Source organism: Oncorhynchus mykiss, chromosome 16 (genome assembly GCF_013265735.2).
Source record: "Oncorhynchus mykiss isolate Arlee chromosome 16, USDA_OmykA_1.1, whole genome shotgun sequence".
Classification (NCBI taxonomy): Eukaryota; Metazoa; Chordata; class Actinopteri; order Salmoniformes; family Salmonidae; genus Oncorhynchus; species Oncorhynchus mykiss.
In genome coordinates this window covers 70,228,354-70,251,925 of record NC_048580.1, presented here as the reverse complement: position 1 = coordinate 70,251,925, position 23,572 = coordinate 70,228,354, and the positions used below count along the sequence as shown (strand labels likewise).

The window sequence follows — 23,572 nt, the reverse complement described above, 5'->3', positions numbered from 1 at the left end:
TGCAAAACATTTTTTATCGTGAAGCAAACAAGAAATGAGACAAAAAAACAGAAAACTTGAGCGTGCATAACTATTCGCCACCTTTTGCAGCAATTACAGCTGCAAGTCTCTTGGGGTATGTCTCTATAAGTTTGGCACATCTAGCCACTGGGATTCTTGCCCATTCTTCAAGGCAAAGCTGCTCCAGCTCCTTCAAGTTGGATGGGTTCCGCTGGTGTACAGCAATCTTTAAGTCATACCACAGATTCTCAATTGGATTGAGGTCTGGGCTTTGACTAGGCCATTCCAAGACATTTAAATGTTTCCCCTTAAACCACTCGAGTGTTGCTTTAGCAGTATGCTTAGGGTTATTGTCCTGCTGGAAGGTGAAACTCCGTCCCAGTCTCAAATCTCTGGAAGACTGAAACAGGTTTCCCTCAATAATTTCCCTGTATTTAGCGCCATACATCATTCCATCATTTCTGACAAGTTTCCCAGTCCCTGCCGATGAATAACATCCCCACAGCATGATGCTGCCACCACCATGCTTCTCTGTGAGGGTGGTGTTTTTGGGGTGATGAGAGGTGTTGGGTTTGTGCCAGACATAGCGTTTTCCTTGATGGCCAAAAAGCTCAATTATAGTCTCATCTGACCAGAGTACATTCTTCCATATGTTTGGGGAGTCATGCCTTTTGGCAAACGCCAAACATGTTTGCTTATTTTTTTCTGGCCACTCTTCCATAAAGCCCAGCTCTGTGGAGTTTATGGCTTAAAGTGGTCCTATGGACAGATACTCCAATCTCCGCTGTGGAGCTTTGCAGCTCCTTCAGGGTTATCTTTGGTCTCTTTGTTTCCTCTCTGATTAATGCCTTTCTTGCCTGGTCTGTGAGTTTTGGTGGGCTGCCCTCTCTTGACAGGTTTGTTGTGGTGCCATATTCTTTCCATTTTTTTAATAATGGATTTAATGGTGCTCTGTGGGATGTTCAAAGTTTCTGATCATTTTTTATAACCCAACCCTGATCTGTACTTCTCCACAACGTTGTCCCTGACCTGTTTGGAGAGCTCCTTGGTATTCATGGTGCTGCTTGCTTGGTGGTGCTCCTTGCTTAGTGGTGTTGCAGACTCTGGGGCCTTTCGCAACAGGTGTATATATACTGAGATCATGTGACACTTAGATTGCAGACAGGTGGACTTTATTTAATTAATTATGTGACTTCTGAAGGTAATTGGTTGCACCAGGTCCTATTTAGGGGCTTCATAGCAAAGGGGTGAATACATATGGATTTAATGGTGCACTCACCACTTTTCCGTTTTTTTAAATGTAGTAATCTTTTTTAAACATGTTTTTGTTTTTTGAAACAAGTTATTTTTTTAATTTCACTTCACCAATTTGGAGGAAAAAACGCCAAAGGGGGGGGGTGAATACTTTTGCAAGGCAATGCATGTGTGTATGTTTATATGTGTGTCTGTGCGTGTGTGTGTGTATGTATGTGTGTGCATGTGTGTGTGTATATGTGTGTGTACGAATGTTGGTGTGCGTGTGCATGTGCGTGTGTGTGTGTCATTATGTGTTTATCTATGTGACTGCATGTTCTGTATGTCACTCTGGATCAGTTTGATGTAGATGTACTGTACAGTACCCTGACTCCTCCCCAGTATTCACTCTCTCCACTTATTGGATGTCCCAGTTTGTCAGGATGCCCCATCGCAGCCACAGAGAAGCTGTCCAAGAGCCACAACCTTGACAAGCAGCATCTCTCCCAGCCAATCAGAGAGCACCTCAAAGAAAGTCCCAACAACAATGACAGAGTTTTAAGGTAAGGAACTGCCCTGTGATTGGTCACACCTCTTTCTATCTATCTATAGGAAATAAAGAAATACAAGTTGAGAAATTATTTAATGCAAATCCAGGAAGTCCAAACAGCCTAATTCCAATTCGAACTTGAAGATTGTTGAAATTCCAATTGAATTCAACATAAATTCTCCACTTCATGAGTGAATTCAAGAATTTAATTGGAATTTCAAATGAAATTGGATTTGACCCCAACCCTGTGTGTTACGCTCGTTGATAGAAGGAGACCAAGGCGCAGCGTGGTAAGCGTACATCTTATTTTATTTAGATGAACACCAAAAAAACAACAAAAGAATAAACGAACGTAACATTCTGCAGGCTACACAGTAACTGAACAAAAACAAGATCCCACAAACTCAGGTGGAAAACAGGCTGCCTAAGTATGATCCCCAATCAGAGACAACGATAGACAGCTGCCTCTGATTGGGAACCATACCCGGCCAACAAAGAAATAGAACACATAGATTTGCCCACCCAAGTCACACCCTGACCTAACCAAAATGAGAATAAACAGGCTCTCTAAGGTGGTCAGGGCGTGACACTGTGACCTTGCAGTGACTGAGCAGCACCACTCGTGTTGTTGTCGACCGCTCGGCAGGCGGAGTATGTATGATGTGTCAATCAGGACATCCCAGTTTTAATCAGCACTAGTGCAATGATGTTTTTGTCATGTCACCTCAACATCCTGTTCTCTCCATTCACCCTCATCACGCTCAAAAGAATGATAATTACATTTAACGACTAGACAGAGGTATTATGCTAAGTACATCCTCATTTCTTGGTATTTTAATTAATAATGCCACCCGATAAGCTAATTATGCGAGTTAGAGGGTATTGTGAGGATAAGGGAAAATAATTGCTTTTCTTGAGGAACCTCGTCTGTGGTCCGACAAAGTGCCCAAGTATTTAAACATAATAAAGCTAGCCTTGTTTTTTCTTCATTGTCATTCAAATGAGCTGGCCTTTTCTGTGTGTAGAAAACACACCCGAGCTGGCTAAATACTCGACATGATATCATTGTTATAATGCTATCCACAATGAATAAAGAGAAAGGTTTTCCCAGTGCTCAATGGCAGAAAGCACACAGCTCAGTTCAACACTGTCTGTCTATGTGTCTGTGAACATGACAGAAGCCATTTCCTCCCAGACAGTCGGTGAGCCATGCGAGAGAGCATGTTGTTTGAGCCATTCCAGGCTACTGTCTGTGACCAGGGATATGGGATTGTACATGGTAGGAGCGGTGAGGGATGGGGTACTATACTCTGTGATAAGTAGAGGGAAATCACTGGACTACACTATCCCCTCCCAGGACCATTTGCGTGTGTCAGTGGATTTAACCCCAACAGGTCTGACAAAAGCCCTGGCACTCCAGGAAAACGAGAGGGTTTAAAGCTAATCAATTCCATGCTCTACAATATGCAAATGTGCCCTCTGCTGATAAGAGAGCTTTTAATCCTGCCTCTCTCCTCCCAAGCAGACTGTTCCTCTCACACACACACACCCCCTTTCTCTCTCTCTCAATTCAATTCTCTCTCACACACTCTCTCTCTCTCGCTCTCTTCTTTTCGCGCTCTCTCTCGCTCTCTCTCATTGTCTCTCTCTCACCCTCTTTCTCTCCCTCTCTCTCCCTCTCTCTCTCTCTCTCTCTCTCTTTCTCTCTCTTTCTCTCTCTATCTCTCACTGTCTCTCTCTTTCTCTCTCTTTCTCTCTCTCCCTCTCTCTCTCTCTCTCTCTCTCTCTCTCTGTCTCTCTCTCTCTCTCTTTGTCTCTCTCAATTCAATTCAAGGGGCTTTATTGGCATGGGAAACGTGTTAACATTGCCAAAGCAAGTGAGGTATATAATATACAAAAGTGTAATAAACAATATTTGTCTCTATTTGTCTCTCTCTTTGTCTCTCTCTTTGTCTCTCTCGTTGTCTCTCTCTCTCTCTTTGTCTCTCTCTCTCTCTTTGTTTCTCTCTTTTTGTCTCTCTCGCCCTCTCTCTCTCTCTCCCTCTCTCCCCTCCAGGCCCATGTGTTTTGTGAAGCAGCTGGAAGTACCTCACTATGGGCAGTACAGGCCCAATATGGTGCCTGCCACACCTCGTGCCAACCTGGCCAAGGAGCTGGAGAAGTACTCCAAGGTCTCCTTTGATTATGCAAGCTTCGACTGTCAGGTGTTTGGGAAACGCATGCTTGCTCCAAAGATACCGACCAGCGAAGCCTCACCCAAAGCCTTCAAATGTAAGGAAACGTTGTCCTATAGCCGTATATATCTTTAGCCCACACAGACAACCCCCCCCCCCAGACATACAGACACAAATACAGACACACAACAGGACATGATTATATAGCTAACATCTCTGTTTATCTTTTTTCTGCTCCCTCAGCTAAACTCTCGTCCCCCAAGTCTTCTTCTCCCAGCCTCAGCCTGCATGGAGGTTATGGAAAGACTGCCTCCTCTTCTGCCTACGACTACTCCCATGAAGCCCAGGCAGCCCACATGGCTGCCACCGCTATCCTAAACCTGTCCACACGCTGCTGGGAGAGGCCTGAGAACCTGAGCACCAAGCACCAGGACCTGGCTAGCAAGGTAGGCAAGCCCCCTATCTTTAGCCCTGCTTATACCTGCTGCTAACATGTATTCTTTGTCCTGATTGTGTCCACAAGTTACCCCCTAGACTCCTAGAGCTCACCTACTGCCAAGTTACCAACTAGACTCCTAGAGCTCACCTACTGCCAAGTTACCACCTAGACTCCTAGAGCTCACCCACTGCCAAGTTACCCCCTAGACTCCTAGAGCTCACCTACTGCCAAGTTACTCCCCACTCCTAGAGCTCACCTACTGCCAAGTTACCACCTAGACTCCTAGAGCTCACCCACTGCCAAGTTACCACCTAGACTCCTAGAGCTCACCTACTGCCAAGTTACTCCTCAGACTCCTAGAGCTCACCTACTGCCAAGTTACCACCTAGACTCCTAGAGCTCACCTACTGCCAAGTTACCAACTAGACTCCTAGAGCTCACCTACTGCCAAGTTGCTCCCCAGACTCCGAGAGCTCACCTACTGCCAAGTTACATCCTAGACTCCTAGAGCTCACCTACTGCCAAGTTACCACCTAGACTCCTAGAGCCTACCTACTGCCAAGTTACCACCTAGACTCCTAGAGCTCACCTACTGCCAAGTTACATCCTAGACTCCTAGAGCTCACCTACTGCCAAGTTACTCCCTAGACTCCTAGAGCTCACCTACTGCCAAGTTACTCCCTAGACTCCTAGAGCTCACCTACTGCCAAGTTACCACCTAGACTCCTATAACTCACAAACTGCCAATTAGCCATATATTTCGAGAGCTCACCTACTGCCAAGTTACCCCAAGACTCTTAGAGCTCACCTACTGCCAAGTTACCACCTAGACTCCTAGAGCCTACCTACTGCCAAGTTACCACCTAGACTCCTAGAGCTCACCTACTGCCAAGTTACATCCTAGACTCCTAGAGCTCACCTACTGCCAAGTTACTCCCCAGACTCCTAGAGCTCACCTACTGCCAAGTTACCACCTAGACTCCTAGAGCTCACCCACTGCCAAGTTACCACCTAGACTCCTAGAGCTCACCTACTGCCAAGTTACTCCTCAGACTCCTAGAGCTCACCTACTGCCAAGTTACCACCTAGACTCCTAGAGCTCACCTACTGCCAAGTTACCAACTAGACTCCTAGAGCTCACCTACTGCCAAGTTGCTCCCCAGACTCCGAGAGCTCACCTACTGCCAAGTTACATCCTAGACTCCTAGAGCTCACCTACTGCCAAGTTACCACCTAGACTCCTAGAGCCTACCTACTGCCAAGTTACCACCTAGACTCCTAGAGCTCACCTACTGCCAAGTTACATCCTAGACTCCTAGAGCTCACCTACTGCCAAGTTACTCCCTAGACTCCTAGAGCTCACCTACTGCCAAGTTACTCCCTAGACTCCTAGAGCTCACCTACTGCCAAGTTACCACCTAGACTCCTATAACTCACAAACTGCCAATTAGCCATATATTTCGAGAGCTCACCTACTGCCAAGTTACCCCAAGACTCTTAGAGCTCACCTACTGCCAAGTTACTCCCTACACTCCTAGAGCTCACCTACTGCCAAGTTACCACCTAGACTCCTAGAGCTCACCTACTGCCAAGTTACCACCTAGACTCCTAGAGCTCACCTACTGCCAAGTTACCACCTAGACTCCTAGAGCTCATCCACTGCCAAGTTACTCCCTAGACTCCTAGAGCTCACCTACTGCCAAGTTACTCCATAGACTCCTAGAGCTCACCTACTGCCAAGTTACCACCTAGACTCCTAGAGATCTAACTCTGTCAAGTTACCCCTAGGCTCCTAGAACTCACCTACTGCCAAGTTGCTCCCCAGACTCCGAGAGCTCACCTACTGCCAAGTTACATCCTAGACTCCTAGAGCTCACCTACTGCCAAGTTACCACCTAGACTCCTAGAGCTCACCTACTGCCAAGTTACCACCTAGACTCCTAGAGCTCACCTACTGCCAAGTTACTCCCTAGACTCCTAGAGCTCACCTACTGCCAAGTTACTCCCTAGACTCCTAGAGCTCACCTACTGCCAAGTTACCACCTAGACTCCTATAACTCACAAACTGCCAATTAGCCATATATTTCGAGAGCTCACCTACAGCCAAGTTACCCCAAGACTCTTAGAGCTCACCTACTGCCAAGTTACTCCCTAGACTCCTAGAGCTCACCTACTGCCAAGTTACCACCTAGACTCCTATAACTCACAAACTGCCAATTAGCCATATATTCCGAGAGCTCATCTACTGCCAAGTTACCCCCTAGACTCCTAGAGCTCATCTACTGCCAAGTTACTCCCTAAACTCCTATAACTCACCTACTGCCAAGTTACCACCTAGACTCCTAGAGCTCACCTACTGCCAAGTTACCACCTAGACTCCTAGAGCTCACCCACTGCCAAGTTACCACCTAGACTCCTAGAGCTCACCTACTGCCAAGTTACTCCCTAAACTCCTAGAGCTCACCTACTGCCAAGTTACATCCCAGACTCCTAGAGCTCACCCACTGCCAAGTTACTCCCTAAACTCCTAGAGCTCACCTACTGCCAAGTTACCCCCTAGACTCCTATAACTCACAAACTGCCAATTAGCCATATATTCCGAGAGCTCATCTACTGCCAAGTTACCCCCTAGACTCCTAGAGCTCATCTACTGCCAAGTTACTCCCTAAACTCCTATAACTCACCTACTGGCAAGTTACCACCTAGACTCCTAGAGCTCACCTACTGCCAAGTTACCACCTAGACTCCTAGAGCTCACTTACTGCCAAGTTACCACCTAGACTCCTAGAGCTCACCTACTGCCAAGTTACTCCCTTAACTCCTAGAGCTCACCTACTGCCAAGTTACATCCCAGACTCCTAGAGCTCACCCACTGCCAAGTTACCACCTAGACTCCTAGAGCTCACCTACTGCCAAGTTACTCCCTAAACTCCTAGAGCTCACCTACTGCCAAGTTACATCCCAGACTCCTAGAGCTCACCCACTGCCAAGTTACTCCCTAAACTCCTAGAGCTCCCCAACTGCCAAGTTACATCCCAGACTCCTAGAGCTCACCCACTGCCAAGTTACCACCTAGACTCCGAGAGCTCACCTACTGCCAAGTTACTCCCTAAACCCCTAGAGCTCACCTACTGCCAAGTTACATCCCAGACTCCTAGAGCTCACCCACTGCCAAGTTACTCCCTAAACTCCTAGAGCTCACCTACTGCCAAGTTACATCCCAGACTCCTAGAGCTCACCCACTGCCAAGTTACTCCCTAAACTCCTAGAGCTCACCTACTGCCAAGTTACTCCCTAAACTCCTAGAGCTCACCTACTGCCAAGTTACTCCCTAAACTCCTAGAGCTCCCCAACTGCCAAGCAAATAGAATGTAACATCAGGTGGCGTTCATTAACAGGAAGAGGATGGTGTTGAGGTATTGTTGCATCACCTATCTTAATTTTTTCCCCTATCCCTTCATCCTTTTCATGTTGTTATTGAATTTGGCTGGCTGCCAGTTCCCTGGATTACCCTCCACCAGGTAGTCTATTTTCATTATCTGCCGGCCGAATCTCTCTGTTCCTCCCTCCCTTCCTCCCTCTGTCTATCTGTGCACAGGAGATGTAATTGGAGCAGCACTCTCACCCATACTGTGTTTTTTTAAAAGCTTTTTGCCTTTGCGGGGAGAGTGACTGTTTCATACTTTTTTGATTTCCTGACATGGTGTTGGGCGATAGAAAGGGAAGATAAATGGCCATAGTGGCTCAGTAGCAGTGCTCGTCAGCCAGGGACCGTTCTGGGACCAGGGCCCATTTTTTCTTGCTCCCCACAGCCAACGTGCCCGCGGCGCGTAACTCTTTGATTTCTCTGGCTCCTCTACAGCCAATATGAATACCATTTCAGATTAATACTAAAGAGAGGTTCTGTTTCCCCGGTCTTATAGATCTGACAATACAAACGGAGCCTGACCAGCTCTGTTGGCAATGTATGTCCATTCAAACGTGTTTAAGAGAGACAGGTGGGGCATTAAGATAACAGGCGCTGGGAATAGACTTGTCGTGATACATTGTGGTGAGTATCACATGAGACAATGTAATGTTATTGTGATTGTCAGCATTACCATAATTGCCCTCTGCAGAGCATGGACATCGAGGTGGACGAGAATGGGACTCTTGACCTGAGCATGAAGAAGCCCGTCAAACGAGAGGGCACCAGCCCTGGGGTATGTTCCCCGGACCCCTCCTCCTCTTCCTCCCTGCACCACGGAGGCAGCAGTGGCATGACCTCGCCCCACACGGGCCACGCCTACAAACAGGAACACTGGGAGGAGCCTCTGGACTACACCAAACCTAACCGCCAGCGGGAGGAGGATACAGAGGAGGTCTGTCCTCTACCTTCTTCTTCTCCTTCATCTGTCCTTGTCTCTTCTCCTCATTATGATCATTGAGGCTCGTTGCCATGTGTACACTCATGCGTAACCAACCATTTAAAATGTACTAAAGGATTCGGTTGTGTTTTCCACTCTTCTTGATTCCGTTTGATTGCACAGATGGAGCACCACACAGCGCAGTCGTTTGCCTCGTCCGACCCTGAGGACATGGACCTGATGCAGGACTACCCCGAGGAGAGGAAGTACCCTGGAGAGGTCACCACCCCAAACTTCAAGGTCCAGTTCCAGCAGCCAAAGGATTGCAAGAAAGATGTGCTCCTGTAAGTCAATGGTCTGTCTATTCTCCCTGGAGGAACGGCTTGTACAAAGCATCCTTTAAGTCCACCACGACAGTCTCTCTCTGATTTTCTGATCCCCTTTCCCCTGAGATACTGTCATTCACTCTCCTCTCCTCTCCTCTCCTCTCCTCTCCTCTCCTCTCCTCTCCTCTCCTCTCCTCTCCTCTCCTCTCCTCTCCTCTCCTCTCCTCTCCTCTCCTCTCCTCTCCTCTCCTCTCCTCTCCTCTCCCCTCCCCTCCCCTCCTCTCCTCTCCTCTCCTCTCCTCTCCTCTCCTCTCCTCTCCTCTCCTCTCCTCTCCTCTCCTCTCCTCTCCTCTCCCCTCCCCTCTCCTCTCCTCTCCTCTCCTCTCCTCTCCTTCCTTTCCTATCCTCTCTGTTGTTGTCTCCAGGTGCCCCACTCCTGGCTGTGACGGCAGTGGCCACATCACCGGAAACTATGCATCCCATCGCAGGTATGGTATGCCCCTCTATATAGCACAAGCCCTGAGCCAATGATGTAGTCACACTGTATACCATAAACATAGCAGATAACTTAAATAACAATTTAGATTAAGATTGCATCAAAAATAGAATGTTTTCCTTGCTGGCTGTTTTCTATTTCCAAAGACTTTCTCAATAACCTTGAACTATATTTCGTCTTTGATTATTTTCCTCCCTCACTTTCTCTTTCTCTCTCTCTATCTTCTCTTTCTCTCTCTCTTCTCTTTATCTATCCTATCTATTTCTCTCTCTTTCTCTTTCTCTCTCTCTATCTTCTCTTTCTCTCTCTCTTCTCTTTATCTATCCTCTCTATTTCTCTCTCTTTCTCTTTCTCTCTTCTCTTCTCTTTCTCTCTCTCTATCTTCTCTTTCTCTCTCTCTATCTATCCTCTCTATTTCTCTCTCTTCCTCTCTCCCTCTCTCTTCTCTTTCTCTCTCTCTATCTTCTCTTTCTCTCTCTCTTCTCTTTATCTATCCTCTCTATTTCTCTCTCTTTCTCTTTCTCTCTTCTCTTCTTTCTCTCTTCTCTTTCTCTCTCTCTTCTCTTTCTCTCTCTCTTCCTCTCTCCCTCTCTTCTCTCTCTCTTCTCTTTCTCTCTCTCTTCTCTTACTCTCTCTCCTTTTTCTCTCTCTCTCTTCCTCTCTCCCTCTCTTCTCTTTCTCTCTCTCTTCTCTTACTCTCTCTCTTATCTTTCTCTCTCCCTCTCTCTTCTCTTTCTCTCTCTCTTCTCTTTCTATCTCCTCTCTCTCCCTTCAGTCTGTCTGGGTGTCCTCTTGCTGATAAGAGTCTTCGGTCCCTCATGGCGACCCACTCTGCTGAACTCAAGTATGTCTGTCTTCCACTGGGCTTTCTCCTTGGTTCTGTCACTACTGTATGCTACAATGATCCATTCTATTCACTTCTATTTCTGCTGTTTTTACTGGGACTGCTAACATCACTGTTACTGCATCTGCCCTTGTTATTCTCCTGCACCCATCTCCGCTGACAAACCAGAACTCGTACAGCCTCACACCCATCAGTTGCTATGGTGCAAATGTGATGGTTCTAGTTTGTCGGTGTGCTTACATTTAACCCATTCCCCTTGATTTTCCCAGGTGCCCCACTCCAGGATGTGATGGTTCAGGACATAACACTGGAAACTACGCCTCCCACAGAAGGTACAGAGCTCATCAGTGGACTACCAACCTACGTTCACCATCCCTACCTACTTTCCATCTTGTATGGGAGACAGTCGCAAAACGACCTTCTCTCTCCCTCTCCCTCGCTCCTCCTTCTCTCACACACAGACACACAAGGCCAGTGAAGCTTAGAAAGAGATCATGGTAGTTTCAGGCAGGACTCATACACTCATACACTCATCCGCAATTGTGAAAAATCTAGTTTTATCAATTTTTGATATGCTTATCCTTTTAGTTTGGTTTTACTACGTTGTTGGATTTACTATTTAAAATAGCGTTTTTTTTTTTTTTTTTTGGTTTCTTTTATTTTAATTTAAAATGTTTCACTTTCTTTCGGGCATTAGAATAAAAAAAATAAGATGCTTCCATATAATGTTCCATCCCTGTTGTCAAACAGTAACGTCTCCACCATAAAAGACGATTGTTCAAGGTGTTTTTTCCACCCTTTTTTTATCAGCTTCATACTTTCTGTTTTCAGTTTGTCTGGGTGCCCCCGTGCCAAGAAAGGTGGATTAAAAACATCTCCCACCAAGGACGACAAGGAGGACTCCGAGCTCTTAAAGTTCGTACCACTAAAGAAAGCCACGGCCCTTTTTTCTTCCAATTAATTTACGGTAAAAGTCACATCCAAAATAGTAAAGGCAGTCACCCTGACCTCCGTGCAGAGGCAGGATGACCTGTCCCCAGTCTGTCTCCTAGAGATGACATCATCACAGCAGTACCACACCCAGACCAGCCTGAGACGCACTGCGCTGCCTGTGCTGACTCATAGTACTGTAGTTCATCGTAGAGTATTGCAGTGTAGATCATGTCTCAAAAAATATTACATTAATATTTCTCTGAAATTGTCTCTTTTCAACTGACGACAGCTAAGAAAAGACCTGGGTGTCTGTGTTTGTTGAATGTGCTTGCTTGGCTATGCTACCACAACATGATGCCAGGCAACAGGTACAGTACCTATAGCGGGGTACCAATAATATTAAACCTACAGCGATGAAGTAACACTTTGTTTTTAGTCGGGCAGGTTTTTGGCCTCACAGTGAAAGAGTGTTACATAGTGTTAAATAGTGTTACATAGTGAAATAGTGTTACACAGTGAAATAGTGTTACATAGTGTTACATAGTGAAATAGTGTTACATAGTGTTACATAGTGAAATAGTGTTACATAGTGAAATAGTGTTACATAGTGAAATAGTGTTACACAGTGAAATAGTGTTACATAGTGTTACATAGTGAAATAGTGTTACATAGTGTTACATAGTGAAATAGTGTTACATAGTGTTACATAGTGGAATAGTGTTACATAGTGAAATAGTGTTACATAGTGTTACTTAGTGAAATAGTGTTACATAGTGTCACATAGTGGAATAGTGTTACATAGTGAAATAGTGTTACATAGTGTTACTTAGTGAAATAGTGTTACATAGTGTCACATAGTGAAATAGTGTTACATAGTGAAATAGTGTTACATAGTGAAATAGTGTTACATAGTGAAATAGTGTTACATAGTGTTACATAGTGAAATAGTGTTACATAGTGTTACATAGTGAAAAAGTGTTACATAGTGTTACATAGTGAAATAGTGTTACATTGTGAAATAGTGTTACATAGTGTTACACAGTGAAATAGTGTTACATAGTGAAATAGTGTTACACAGTGAAATAGTGTTACATAGTGAAATAGTGTTACATAGTGAAATAGTGTTACATAGTGTTACTTAGTGAAATAGTGTTACATAGTGAAATAGCGTTACATAGTGAAATAGTGTTACATAGTGAAATAGTGTTACATTGTGAAATAGTGTTACATAGTGTTACATAGTGAAATAGTGTTACATAGTGAAATAGTGTTACATAGTGAAATAGTGTTACATAGTGAAATAGTGTTACATAGTGAAATAGTGTTACATAGTGAAATAGTGTTACATAGTGAAATAGCGTTACATAGTGAAATAGTGTTACTTAGTGAAATAGTGTTACATAGTGAAATAGTGTTACATAGTGAAATAGTGTTACATAGTGTTACATAGTGAAATAGTGTTACATAGTGTTACATAGTGAAATAGTGTTACATAGTGTTACATAGTGAAATAGTGTTACATAGTGAAATAGTGTTACATAGTGAAATAGTGTTACATAGTGAAATAGTGTTACATAGTGAAATAGTGTTACATAGTGAAATAGTGTTACATAGTGAAATAGTGTTACTTAGTGAAATAGTGTTACATAGTGAAATAGTGTTACATAGTGAAATAGTGTTACATAGTGTTACATAGTGAAATAGTGTTACATAGTGAAATAGTGTTACATAGTGAAATAGTGTTACATAGTGTTACATAGTGAAATAGTGTTACATAGTGAAATAGTGTTACATTGTGAAATAGCGTTACATAGTGAAATAGTGTTACATAGTGAAATAGTGTTACTTAGTGAAATAGTGTTACATAGTGAAATAGTGTTACATAGTGAAATAGTGTTACATAGTGTTACATAGTGAAATAGTGTTACATAGTGAAATAGTGTTACATTGTGAAATAGTGTTACATAGTGAAATAGTGTTACATAGTGAAATAGTGTTACATAGTGAAATAGTGTTACATAGTGTTACATAGTGAAATAGCGTTACATAGTGAAATAGTGTTACATAGTGAAATAGTGTTACATAGTGAAATAGTGTTACATTGTGAAATAGTGTTACATAGTGTTACATAGTGAAATAGTGTTACATTGTGAAATAGTGTTACATAGTGAAATAGTGTTACATAGTGAAATAGTGTTACATTGTGAAATAGTGTTACATTGTGAAATAGTGTTACATAGTGTTACATTGTGAAATAGTGTTACATTGTGAAATAGTGTTACATAGTGAAATAGTGTTACATTGTGAAATAGTGTTACATAGTCTTACATAGTGAAATAGTGTTACATTGTGAAATAGTGTTACATAGTGAAATAGTGTTACATAGTGAAATAGTGTTACATAGTGAAATAGTGTTACATAGTGTTACATAGTGAAATAGTGTTGTATAGTGAAATAGTGTTACATAGTGTTACTTTGTGAAATAGTGTTACATTTTGAAATAGTGTTACATAGTGAAATAGTGTTACATTGTTACATAGTGTTACATAGTGAAATAGTGTTACATAGTGTTACATAGTGAAATAGTGTTACATTGTGAAATAGTGTTACATAGTTTACATGGTGAAATAGTGTTACATAGTGTTACATAGTGAAATAGTGTTACATAGTGTTACATAGTGAAATAGTGTTACATAGTGAAATAGTGTTACATAGTGTTACTTAGTGAAATAGTGTTACATAGTGAAATAGTGTTACATTGTGAAATAGTGTTACATAGTGAAATAGTGTTACATAGTTTACATGGTGAAATAGTGTTACATAGTGTTACATAGTGAAATAGTGTTACATAGTGTTACATAGTGAAATAGTGTTACATAGTGAAATAGTGTTACATTGTGAAATAGTGTTACATAGTGAAATAGTGTTACATAGTGTTACTTAGTGAAATAGTATTACATAGTGAAATAGTGTTACATTGTGAAATAGTGTTACATAGTGTTACATAGTGAAATAGTGTTACATAGTGTTACATAGTGAAATAGTGTTACATAGTGAAATAGTGTTATATAGTGTTACATAGTGTTACTTCGTGAAATAGTGTTACATTGTGAAATAGTGTTACATAGTGAAATAGTGTTACATAGTGAAATAGTGTTACATAGTGTTACTTAGTGAAATAGTGTTACATAGTGAAATAGTGTTACATTGTGAAATAGTGTTACATAGTGAAATAGTGTTACATAGTGTTACTTAGTGAAATAGTATTACATAGTGAAATAGTGTTACATTGTGAAATAGTGTTACATAGTGTTACATAGTGAAATAGTGTTACATAGTGAAATAGTGTTACATAGTGTTACATAGTGACATAGTGTTACATAGTGAAATAGTGTTACATAGTGAAATAGTGTTACACAGTGAAATAGTGTTACATAGTGTTACATAGTGAAATAGTGTTACTTAGTGAAATAGTGTTACATAGTGTCACATAGTGAAATAGTGTTACATAGTGAAATAGCGTTACATTGTGAAATAGTGTTACATAGTGAAATAGTGTTACATAGTGTTACATTGTGAAATAGTGTTACATTGTGAAATAGTGTTACATAGTGAAATAGTGTTACATTGTGAAATAGTGTTACATAGTCTTACATAGTGAAATAGTGTTACATTGTGAAATAGTGTTACATAGTGAAATAGTGTTACATAGTGTTACATAGTGAAATAGTGTTGTATAGTGAAATAGTGTTACATAGTGTTACTTTGTGAAATAGTGTTACATAGTGAAATAGTGTTACATTTTGAAATAGTGTTACATAGTGAAATAGTGTTACATTGTTACATAGTGTTACATAGTGAAATAGTGTTACATAGTGTTACATAGTGAAATAGTGTTACATTGTGAAATAGTGTTACATTGTGAAATAGTGTTACATTGTGAAATAGTGTTACATAGTGAAATAGTGTTACATAGTTTACATGGTGAAATAGTGTTACATAGTGTTACATAGTGAAATAGTGTTACATAGTGTTACATAGTGAAATAGTGTTACATAGTGAAATAGTGTTACATAGTGTTACTTAGTGAAATAGTGTTACATAGTGAAATAGTGTTACATTGTGAAATAGTGTTACATAGTGAAATAGTGTTACATAGTGTTACTTAGTGAAATAGTATTACATAGTGAAATAGTGTTACATTGTGAAATAGTGTTACATAGTGTTACATAGTGAAATAGTGTTACATAGTGTTACATAGTGAAATAGTGTTACATAGTGAAATAGTGTTATATAGTGTTACATAGTGTTACTTCGTGAAATAGTGTTACATTGTGAAATAGTGTTACATAGTGAAATAGTGTTACATAGTGAAATAGTGTTACATAGTGTTACTTAGTGAAATAGTGTTACATAGTGAAATAGTGTTACATTGTGAAATAGTGTTACATAGTGAAATAGTGTTACATAGTGTTACTTAGTGAAATAGTATTACATAGTGAAAGAGTGTTACATTGTGAAATAGTGTTACATAGTGTTACATAGTGAAATAGTGTTACATAGTGTTACATAGTGAAATAGTGTTACATAGTGAAATAGTGTTATATAGTGTTACATAGTGTTACTTCGTGAAATAGTGTTACATTGTGAAATAGTGTTACATAGTGAAATAGTGTTACATAGTGAAATAGTGTTACATAGTGAAATAGTGTTACATAGTGAAATAGTGTTACACAGTGAAATAGTGTTACATAGTGTTACATAGTGAAATAGTGTTACATAGTGTTACATAGTGAAATAGTGTTACATAGTGTTACATAGTGAAATAGTGTTACATAGTGTTACTTAGTGAAATAGTGTTACATAGTGTCACATAGTGAAATAGTGTTACATAGTGAAATAGTGTTACATAGTGAAATAGTGTTACATAGTGTTACTTAGTGAAATAGTGTTACATAGTGAAATAGTGTTACATAGTGAAATAGTGTTACATAGTGAAATAGTGGTACATTGTTACATAGTGTTACATAGTGTTACATTGTGAAATAGTGTTACATTGTGAAATAGTGTTACATAGTGAAATAGTGTTACATTGTGAAATAGTGTTACATAGTGTTACATAGTGAAATAGTGTTACATAGTGTTACATAGTGAAATAGTGTTACATTGTGAAATAGTGTTACATAGTGAAATAGTGTTACATAGTGTTACATAGTGAAATAGTGTTGTATAGTGAAATAGTGTTACATAGTGTTACTTTGTGAAATAGTGTTACATAGTGAAATAGTGTTACATTTTGAAATAGTGTTACATAGTGAAATAGTGTTACATTGTTACATAGTGTTACATAGTGTTACATAGTGGAATAGTGTTACATTGTGAAATAGTGTTACATAGTGAAATAGTGTTACATAGTGAAATAGTGTTACATAGTTTACATGGTGAAATAGTGTTACATAGTGTTACATAGTGAAATAGTGTTACATAGTGAAATAGTGTTACATAGTGAAATAGTGTTACATAGTGTTACAAATTGAAATAGTGTTACATAGTGAAATAGTGTTACATAGTGTTACATAGTGAAATAGTGTTACATAGTGAAATAGTGTTACATAGTGAAATAGTGTTACATAGTGTTACTTAGTGAAACAGTGTTACATAGTGAAATAGTGTTACATAGTGAAATAGTGTTACATTGTTACATAGTGTTACATAGTGAAATAGTATTACATAGTGTTACATAGTGAAATAGTGTTACATTGTGAAATAGTGTTACATAGTGAAATAGTGTTACATAGTGAAATAGTGTTACATAGTTTACATGGTGAAATAGTGTTACATAGTGTTACATAGTGAAATAGTGTTACATAGTGTTACATAGTGAAATAGTGTTACATAGTGAAATAGTGTTACATAGTGTTACAAATTGAAATAGTGTTACATAGTGAAATAGTGTTACATAGTGTTACATAGTGAAATAGTGTTACATAGTGAAATAGTGTTACATAGTGAAATAGTGTTACATAGTGTTACTTAGTGAAACAGTGTTACATAGTGAAATAGTGTTACATAGTGAAATAGTGTTACATTGTTACATAGTGTTACATAGTGTTACATAGTGAAATAGTGTTACATTGTGAAATAGTGTTACTTAGTGAAATAGTGTTACATAGTGAAATAGTTTTACATAGTGAAATAGTGTTAAATAGTGTTACATAGTGAAATAGTGTTACATAGTGTTACATAGTGAAATAGTGTTACATAGTGAAATAGTGTTATATAGTGTTACATAGTGTTACTTAGTGAAATAGTGTTACATTGTGAAATAGTGTTACATAGTGAAATAGTGTTACATAGTGAAATAGTGTTACATAGTGAAATAGTGTTACATAGTGTTACATAGTGAAATAGTGTTACATAGTGTTACATAGTGAAATAGTGTTACATAGTGAAATAGTGTTACATAGTGAAATAGTGTTGCATAGTGTTACATAGTGAAATAGTGTTACATAGTGACATAGTGTTACATAGTGTTACATAGTGACATAGTGTTACATAGTGAAATAGTGTTACATAGTGAAATAATGTTACATAGTGTTAAATAGTGTTACATAGTGAAATAGTGTTACATTGGGAAATAGTGTTACATAGTGTTACACAGTGAAATAGTGTTACATACTGAAATAGTGTTACATAGTGTTACATAGTGTTACATTGTGAAATAGTGTTACATAGTGAAATAGTGTTACATAGTGTTACATAGTGAAATAGTGTTACATAGTGTTACATAGTGAAATAGTGTTACATAGTGAAATCGTGTTATATAGTGTTACATAGTGTTACTTAGTGAAATAGTGTTACATTGTGAAATAGTGGTACATAGTGAAATAGTGTTATATAGTGTTACATAGTGTTACTTAGTGAAATAGTGTTACATTGTGAAATAGTGGTACATAGTGTCACATAGTGTTACATAGTGAAATGATGCCAGCTAATGCGACTCAAGTAATGGCAGTCTTACACATTCATTTTTTATATGAAATTATGTTATAACTATATTTACCATACACTTTGTGCTTTACATCTCATCTCTCTCTACAAGTCACATATCTATAGATATACTAAAGTTACCCCTCTCTCTCTCTGTCACTCTCTCTCTTCCCTACAGATGCCCTGTGCCTGGCTGTGACAGCCTAGGTCACATCAGTGGGAAGTACGCCACGCATCGCAGTGCCTATGGGTGCCCGCTGGCTGCCCGCAGGCAGAAGGAAGGGATGCTCAACGGTAACCCTTTTTCCTGGAAGGCCTTCAAGACGGAGGCCCCCACCTGCCCCACCCCAGACTGCGATGGATCAGGACACGCCAACGGCAGCTTTCTCACACACCGCAGGTAAGGACCAATCACAACACAGAACACAGGCCAGCTTCCTCACATATCGCAGGTAAAGGCCAATCACAGGCCAGCTTCCTCACACACCGCAGGTAAAGACCAATGACAACACAGAACACAGGGCAGATTATTACCCCTGGTTGCATCATCAATCTAACTGTATCATTTTGTGTTTCATTCATGGTTTCAAATACTCAACTTGATGAAATGGACCATTTTTATTCCTCCTGTTTTGTAGTCTCTCTGGCTGTCCCAGAGCCTCCTTTGCCAAGAAGAAAGCCAAGTTCCCTGGAGAGGAGTACCTGAGCACCAAGTTCAGGGCCAGTGGCGGTAAGAGAACAACGGAATAGTGGCAGTCAATGTCTAGTCAATACAGTATTTCAAACTAGAATGTTTGTTCATCTGTGTCTTTTCTTTTTCTGTTCAAGCTTTTTTTTCAAGTTGGTTTAATAAAATAATGAGTTATTTTAATGGCAAGAGAGCATTGCGTCGTTTCGTTTTTCAAACTATGATGTTGTCCCAGTTTTCCTGTTCTCTCTTATTTAGTTGACCTTTATTTATTTGTTCTTAAACTAGCAAGTCAGTTAAGAACAAATTCTTATTTTCAATGACGGTCTAGGAACAGTGGGTTAACTGCCTGTTCAGGGGCAGAACAACAGATTTGTACCTTGTCAGCTCGGGGATTTGAACTTGCAACCTTCCGGTTACTAGTCCAACGCTCTAACCACTAAGCTACCCTGCCGCCCCAAATGATGACATCATGTGTCTCTCTCCTTTCCATCCTGTAGTTCTGGATAATGACGAGGACATGAAGCAACTCAACAAGGAGATCAATGAGCTCAACGAGACCAACAACGAGATGGAGACAGACATGGTGAACCTGCAGACACAGGTGTGTGTGTGTGTGTGTGTGTGTGTGTGTTTAGAACCACCAAGACTTCACCTATAGCTGGCCGCCTGGCCAAACTGAGCAATTGGGGGTGAAGTGCCTTGGTCAGGGAGGTGACCAAGAACCCGATGGTCACTCTGACAGAGCTCTAGAGTTCCTCTGTTGAGATGGGAGAACCTTCCAGAAGGACAACCATCTCTTCAGCACTTCACCATTCAGGCCTTTATGGTAGAGTGGCCAGACGGAAGCCAGTCCTCAGTGAAAGGCACATGACAGTGTGTGTGTCTTTGTGTACATGTCACATTATTGAGCCAATATCTAACAGTTTAACATTGTGGTTTATTGCAAAATGACTGAGCTCAAGTAAATGTATATACAGAATGTGTAAATAACTGTTGGGCTGTGGTGCAGATCTCATCCATGGAGAAGAACCTGAAGAACATTGAGGATGAGAACAAGCTGATTGAGGAGCAGAATGAGGCTCTCTTCGTGGAGCTATCTGGCCTCAGCCACGCCCTGATCCGCAGCCTGGCCAACATACGTCTCCCACACATGGTGAATACATTTACATACAGTACAGAAACAGCTGTGGCCGAGGCTTGAACATGCAGACACAAACAAATACACACACTAACACAAACTACTACACACACTAACACAAACTAATATACACACTAACACAAACTACTACACACACTAACACAAACGAATATACACACTAACACAAACTAATACACACACTAACACAAACTAATACACACATGGACAGAAACACACTAAACAGAAACTGTATACTGTACAAACAAATTGAAATTCCTTGTTTTTCGCATCACAGCAGGAGCCAATCACTGAGCAGAATTTCAACAGCTACTTGAGCACCCTGACTGACATGTACACCAACAAGGAGTGCTTCCAGAACCCGGAGAACAAGGCTCTGCTGGAGAGCATCAACAAGGCTGTGAAGAGCATCAAGGTGTGAAAACCTTGAGAGAAAAAAAAAAAGTGAAAAACATGTAAAAGGAGAGATGGAGTCAAGAGACCACAGTATATTTACCGAGAATACAAATACAAAAAGGGCATTCAGGTTTTATAAACGACAACTTAAATTAAACCCAGGGAGCATTCTGTAAAGAAGAAAAACTTAACTAGGACCAAAATCCAAACCTGCTGCTGCTGGGATCGGAAGGAGGAAGTGAAATGGAACCAAATCCTTCAGTTTGAATTGATGAGAAAAAAAATCTATATCTGGGGATTTGTTTGTTTGTGATATGTTATCTTTTGTCGTTTTCATGTCTGTCCTGTTTTGGAGGTGTCTCATTGACTGTCCCAATGTATACTGTAATTCAAGCTTTAGTTCAGCAACAATTTGGAGAAGAACGAAATAAATAAAGATGGGAAGTAGTGGGTCAGACCTGCCTACATGAGGTGAAGAAAACCGTTGAGGAAATATCAAAAACCGAGCCGATGAAACGCCAACTAAAGGCTTCATTCAGAAAGGTTGCTCTGGGGCAGGATAAGGAGAGCGTGCTTGTGAGCGGTGCAGCAACCCCTATTGAGGAGAAGCAAATGGAGAATCACTGAACTCTGAGGTCATCTTGAGCAATGGTTCATGTACTTATTGTTGTTACTATTGCAGCAAGATGTCAACACGGCTCTAATGTCTCAAATCAGCGGAACAAATCTTCAAATGAAGATTAAGTCACAAATCACGGGGGAGTTTTTCTCTTCTGAAAATCAACAGTACAGCCTGTACTATATTTTTAATGGAACAACTGGTGTATGAGAGCAGCAAATACAGCCTTCTTTCCTTGAACTGAATGATGATAGTAATGGTCAATTCCAGTTAGTCCTATCAATAGTTTTTATGAACATAGAAATTGCACTTAATTTCAATGAATAGTTTGTGGTACAATAATTCTTGTTATATAAATTATAAAACATTTGTGAATGCACAAAATTGTAATTTATTGCCATTTTATGTTAAACTACTTGTATTTATTTAATGTTATCTATTTATTCACTTTATTTTTTTGTTTTGTGAAACACAAAATGCAACCCTGCTGGTCTATCATGGCCATAAAGATTTAAAACAGGGAGTCTTCGACATCAATATTTAAAAATCTCTATAGATAACTGTTCACACTTAATTATTTTATATATCTTATTTTATTTTAAATATTTTTTTTTTTAACATTTTTAAGTGCAGATATTTTATAACTGACAAAAGTTTTGATAATTTTATAAAAGTGTTTTCATTTCTGTTATTTCTGGTAAAGTATCTTCAGAAGATCCACGGCTTAAAAAGAAAGTATGTATTTATTATTTATTTAATATTGAGGAAATTGACTGTCACATGGTTGTATATTTATTTAGTCATTTCTGTGTGTGCTGTGATGGCTGAGTCTTAGTAGTCTTAAAATCCATTGCTAATATTTAAATAAAGAAAAAAACATGGCCCGAAAGAAAATCATAGAATATTGTTTGATTTGCTTTCATAGATATACCAGCAGTTATTCCTAAACAGAATAACAAACAAAAACAGTCACTGTTCTGTTGGTATCAGATTGTCTTTGTGTCAGCAAGGAGTTGTTTGCGTTTTGTCAGGAAAAATAAGACCAAGAAAATAGAAGGATAAAATGTTTCTTCCCCGAGCGCTTTGTAGTGGCCAACACTGGCTAACCCAAAACATCTTTAATGTACCAGAGATGTTTTAATGCCTTTTGATCAAATATTTTTCCTCTGTTTATTCTTTTCTCTAAATGTCTTGGGCAGAAGCTACATAGAGCTCTGGTCCAGTGTGTTCTAGAGCTCTGTTCAAGTGTGTTCTAGAGCTCTGGTCCAGTGTGTTCTAGAGCTCTGGTCCAGTGTGTTCTAGAGCTCTGTTCAAGTGTGTTCTAGAGCTCTGGTCCAGTGTGTTCTAGAGCTCTGTTCCAGTGTGTTCTAGAGCTCTGGTCCAGTGTGTTCTAGAGCTCTGTTCAAGTGTGTTCTAGAGCTCTGTTCCAGTGTATTCTAGAGCTCTGTTCAAGTGTGTTCTAGAGCTATGTTCCAGTGTGTTCTAGAGCTCTGTTCCAGTGTGTTCTAGAGCTCTGTTCCAGTGTGTTCTAGACTAGATGTCTGGGTCTAAAACACTTTAAGGAAAAACTAAACCATCAAGGAGAATGACAACTAATATCAGATCCACTACGCCCATGTAGCCTTATTTTAGATTTCATTTGTTGATGCACAAAGTGCCACAAACCCCTCACTTTCTTTCCTGATTCTTTGCATTCTGCAATGTACAATGTCTAGTCACGTGACATGACCAGGGCGTCAGACCGAGAGTTGGGATTGTTTCAGATGCCTTTGTTTCTTTGCCAAGATGGCCACTGTATATACATTCTGTATAAATAGACATTTAAAAGCTATATGAATAGAAACATGCATATATTTTTCCAGTGTAATTGTTGCCTCTTTTCCTCTTCTGTTAGCTTATCAGAGGAACTACACCTGTCTGAGAGTTGTGACGAATAGAGGCGGATATGACTGTGGCTTTTTAGGTTTCCTTTTCGTTGGATTTCTCTCTATCTTTGATCCAGACATGGTGAAAATGCTAACGCATGTTGTAGTGAATCTGAAATGCTAACGCATGTTGTAGTGAATCTGAAAAGCTAATGTATGTTGTAGTGAATCTGAAATGTCTGTAATCTTAACTAAATGGTTGGCTCTTCGTTCAAGTGTCCTGTGAGTGAGTTCATGCATAGAGGCCTCTTTGGTCACATTGGCGTTATATTGTGCCGTACTGTGTCGTTGTGATAAGATTATGATAAGGTCAGCTCTCAAACACAGATCACAACGTTAAAAAGCCAATAGGGAAAGTGTAGCACTTGCTCTGAGTGATCTGTTGCAACTAGTAGGAGACCCTGTGAAAATATGATGAGGTAACCTAGTGGGAGACCCTGTGGTAATATAATGA

The 23,572-nt window shown here is 40.2% G+C and overlaps 1 protein-coding gene across 3 annotated transcripts in view; it reads left to right on the top strand.

Annotated features, from left to right (window-relative positions):
* Nucleotides 1-22,087, top strand: part of LOC110492649 (myelin transcription factor 1) — a 52,401-nt gene extending 30,314 nt beyond the window's left edge. For all 3 annotated transcript variants that reach the window (XM_036947691.1, XM_036947694.1, XM_036947692.1), the window contains 14 exons: nt 1,668-1,796; nt 3,840-4,054; nt 4,201-4,403; nt 8,515-8,757; nt 8,926-9,086; nt 9,494-9,556; nt 10,340-10,408; nt 10,678-10,740; nt 11,240-11,323; nt 18,510-18,731; nt 18,970-19,061; nt 19,520-19,623; nt 20,032-20,175; nt 20,456-22,087. In XM_036947691.1, the coding sequence (XP_036803586.1) occupies nt 1,668-1,796; nt 3,840-4,054; nt 4,201-4,403; nt 8,515-8,757; nt 8,926-9,086; nt 9,494-9,556; nt 10,340-10,408; nt 10,678-10,740; nt 11,240-11,323; nt 18,510-18,731; nt 18,970-19,061; nt 19,520-19,623; nt 20,032-20,175; nt 20,456-20,599 (1,936 nt within the window). In that variant the 3' untranslated portion in view covers nt 20,600-22,087. The remainder of the gene's footprint in view (nt 1-1,667; nt 1,797-3,839; nt 4,055-4,200; nt 4,404-8,514; nt 8,758-8,925; nt 9,087-9,493; nt 9,557-10,339; nt 10,409-10,677; nt 10,741-11,239; nt 11,324-18,509; nt 18,732-18,969; nt 19,062-19,519; nt 19,624-20,031; nt 20,176-20,455) is intronic.
* Nucleotides 22,088-23,572: the final 1,485 nt, after the last annotated feature.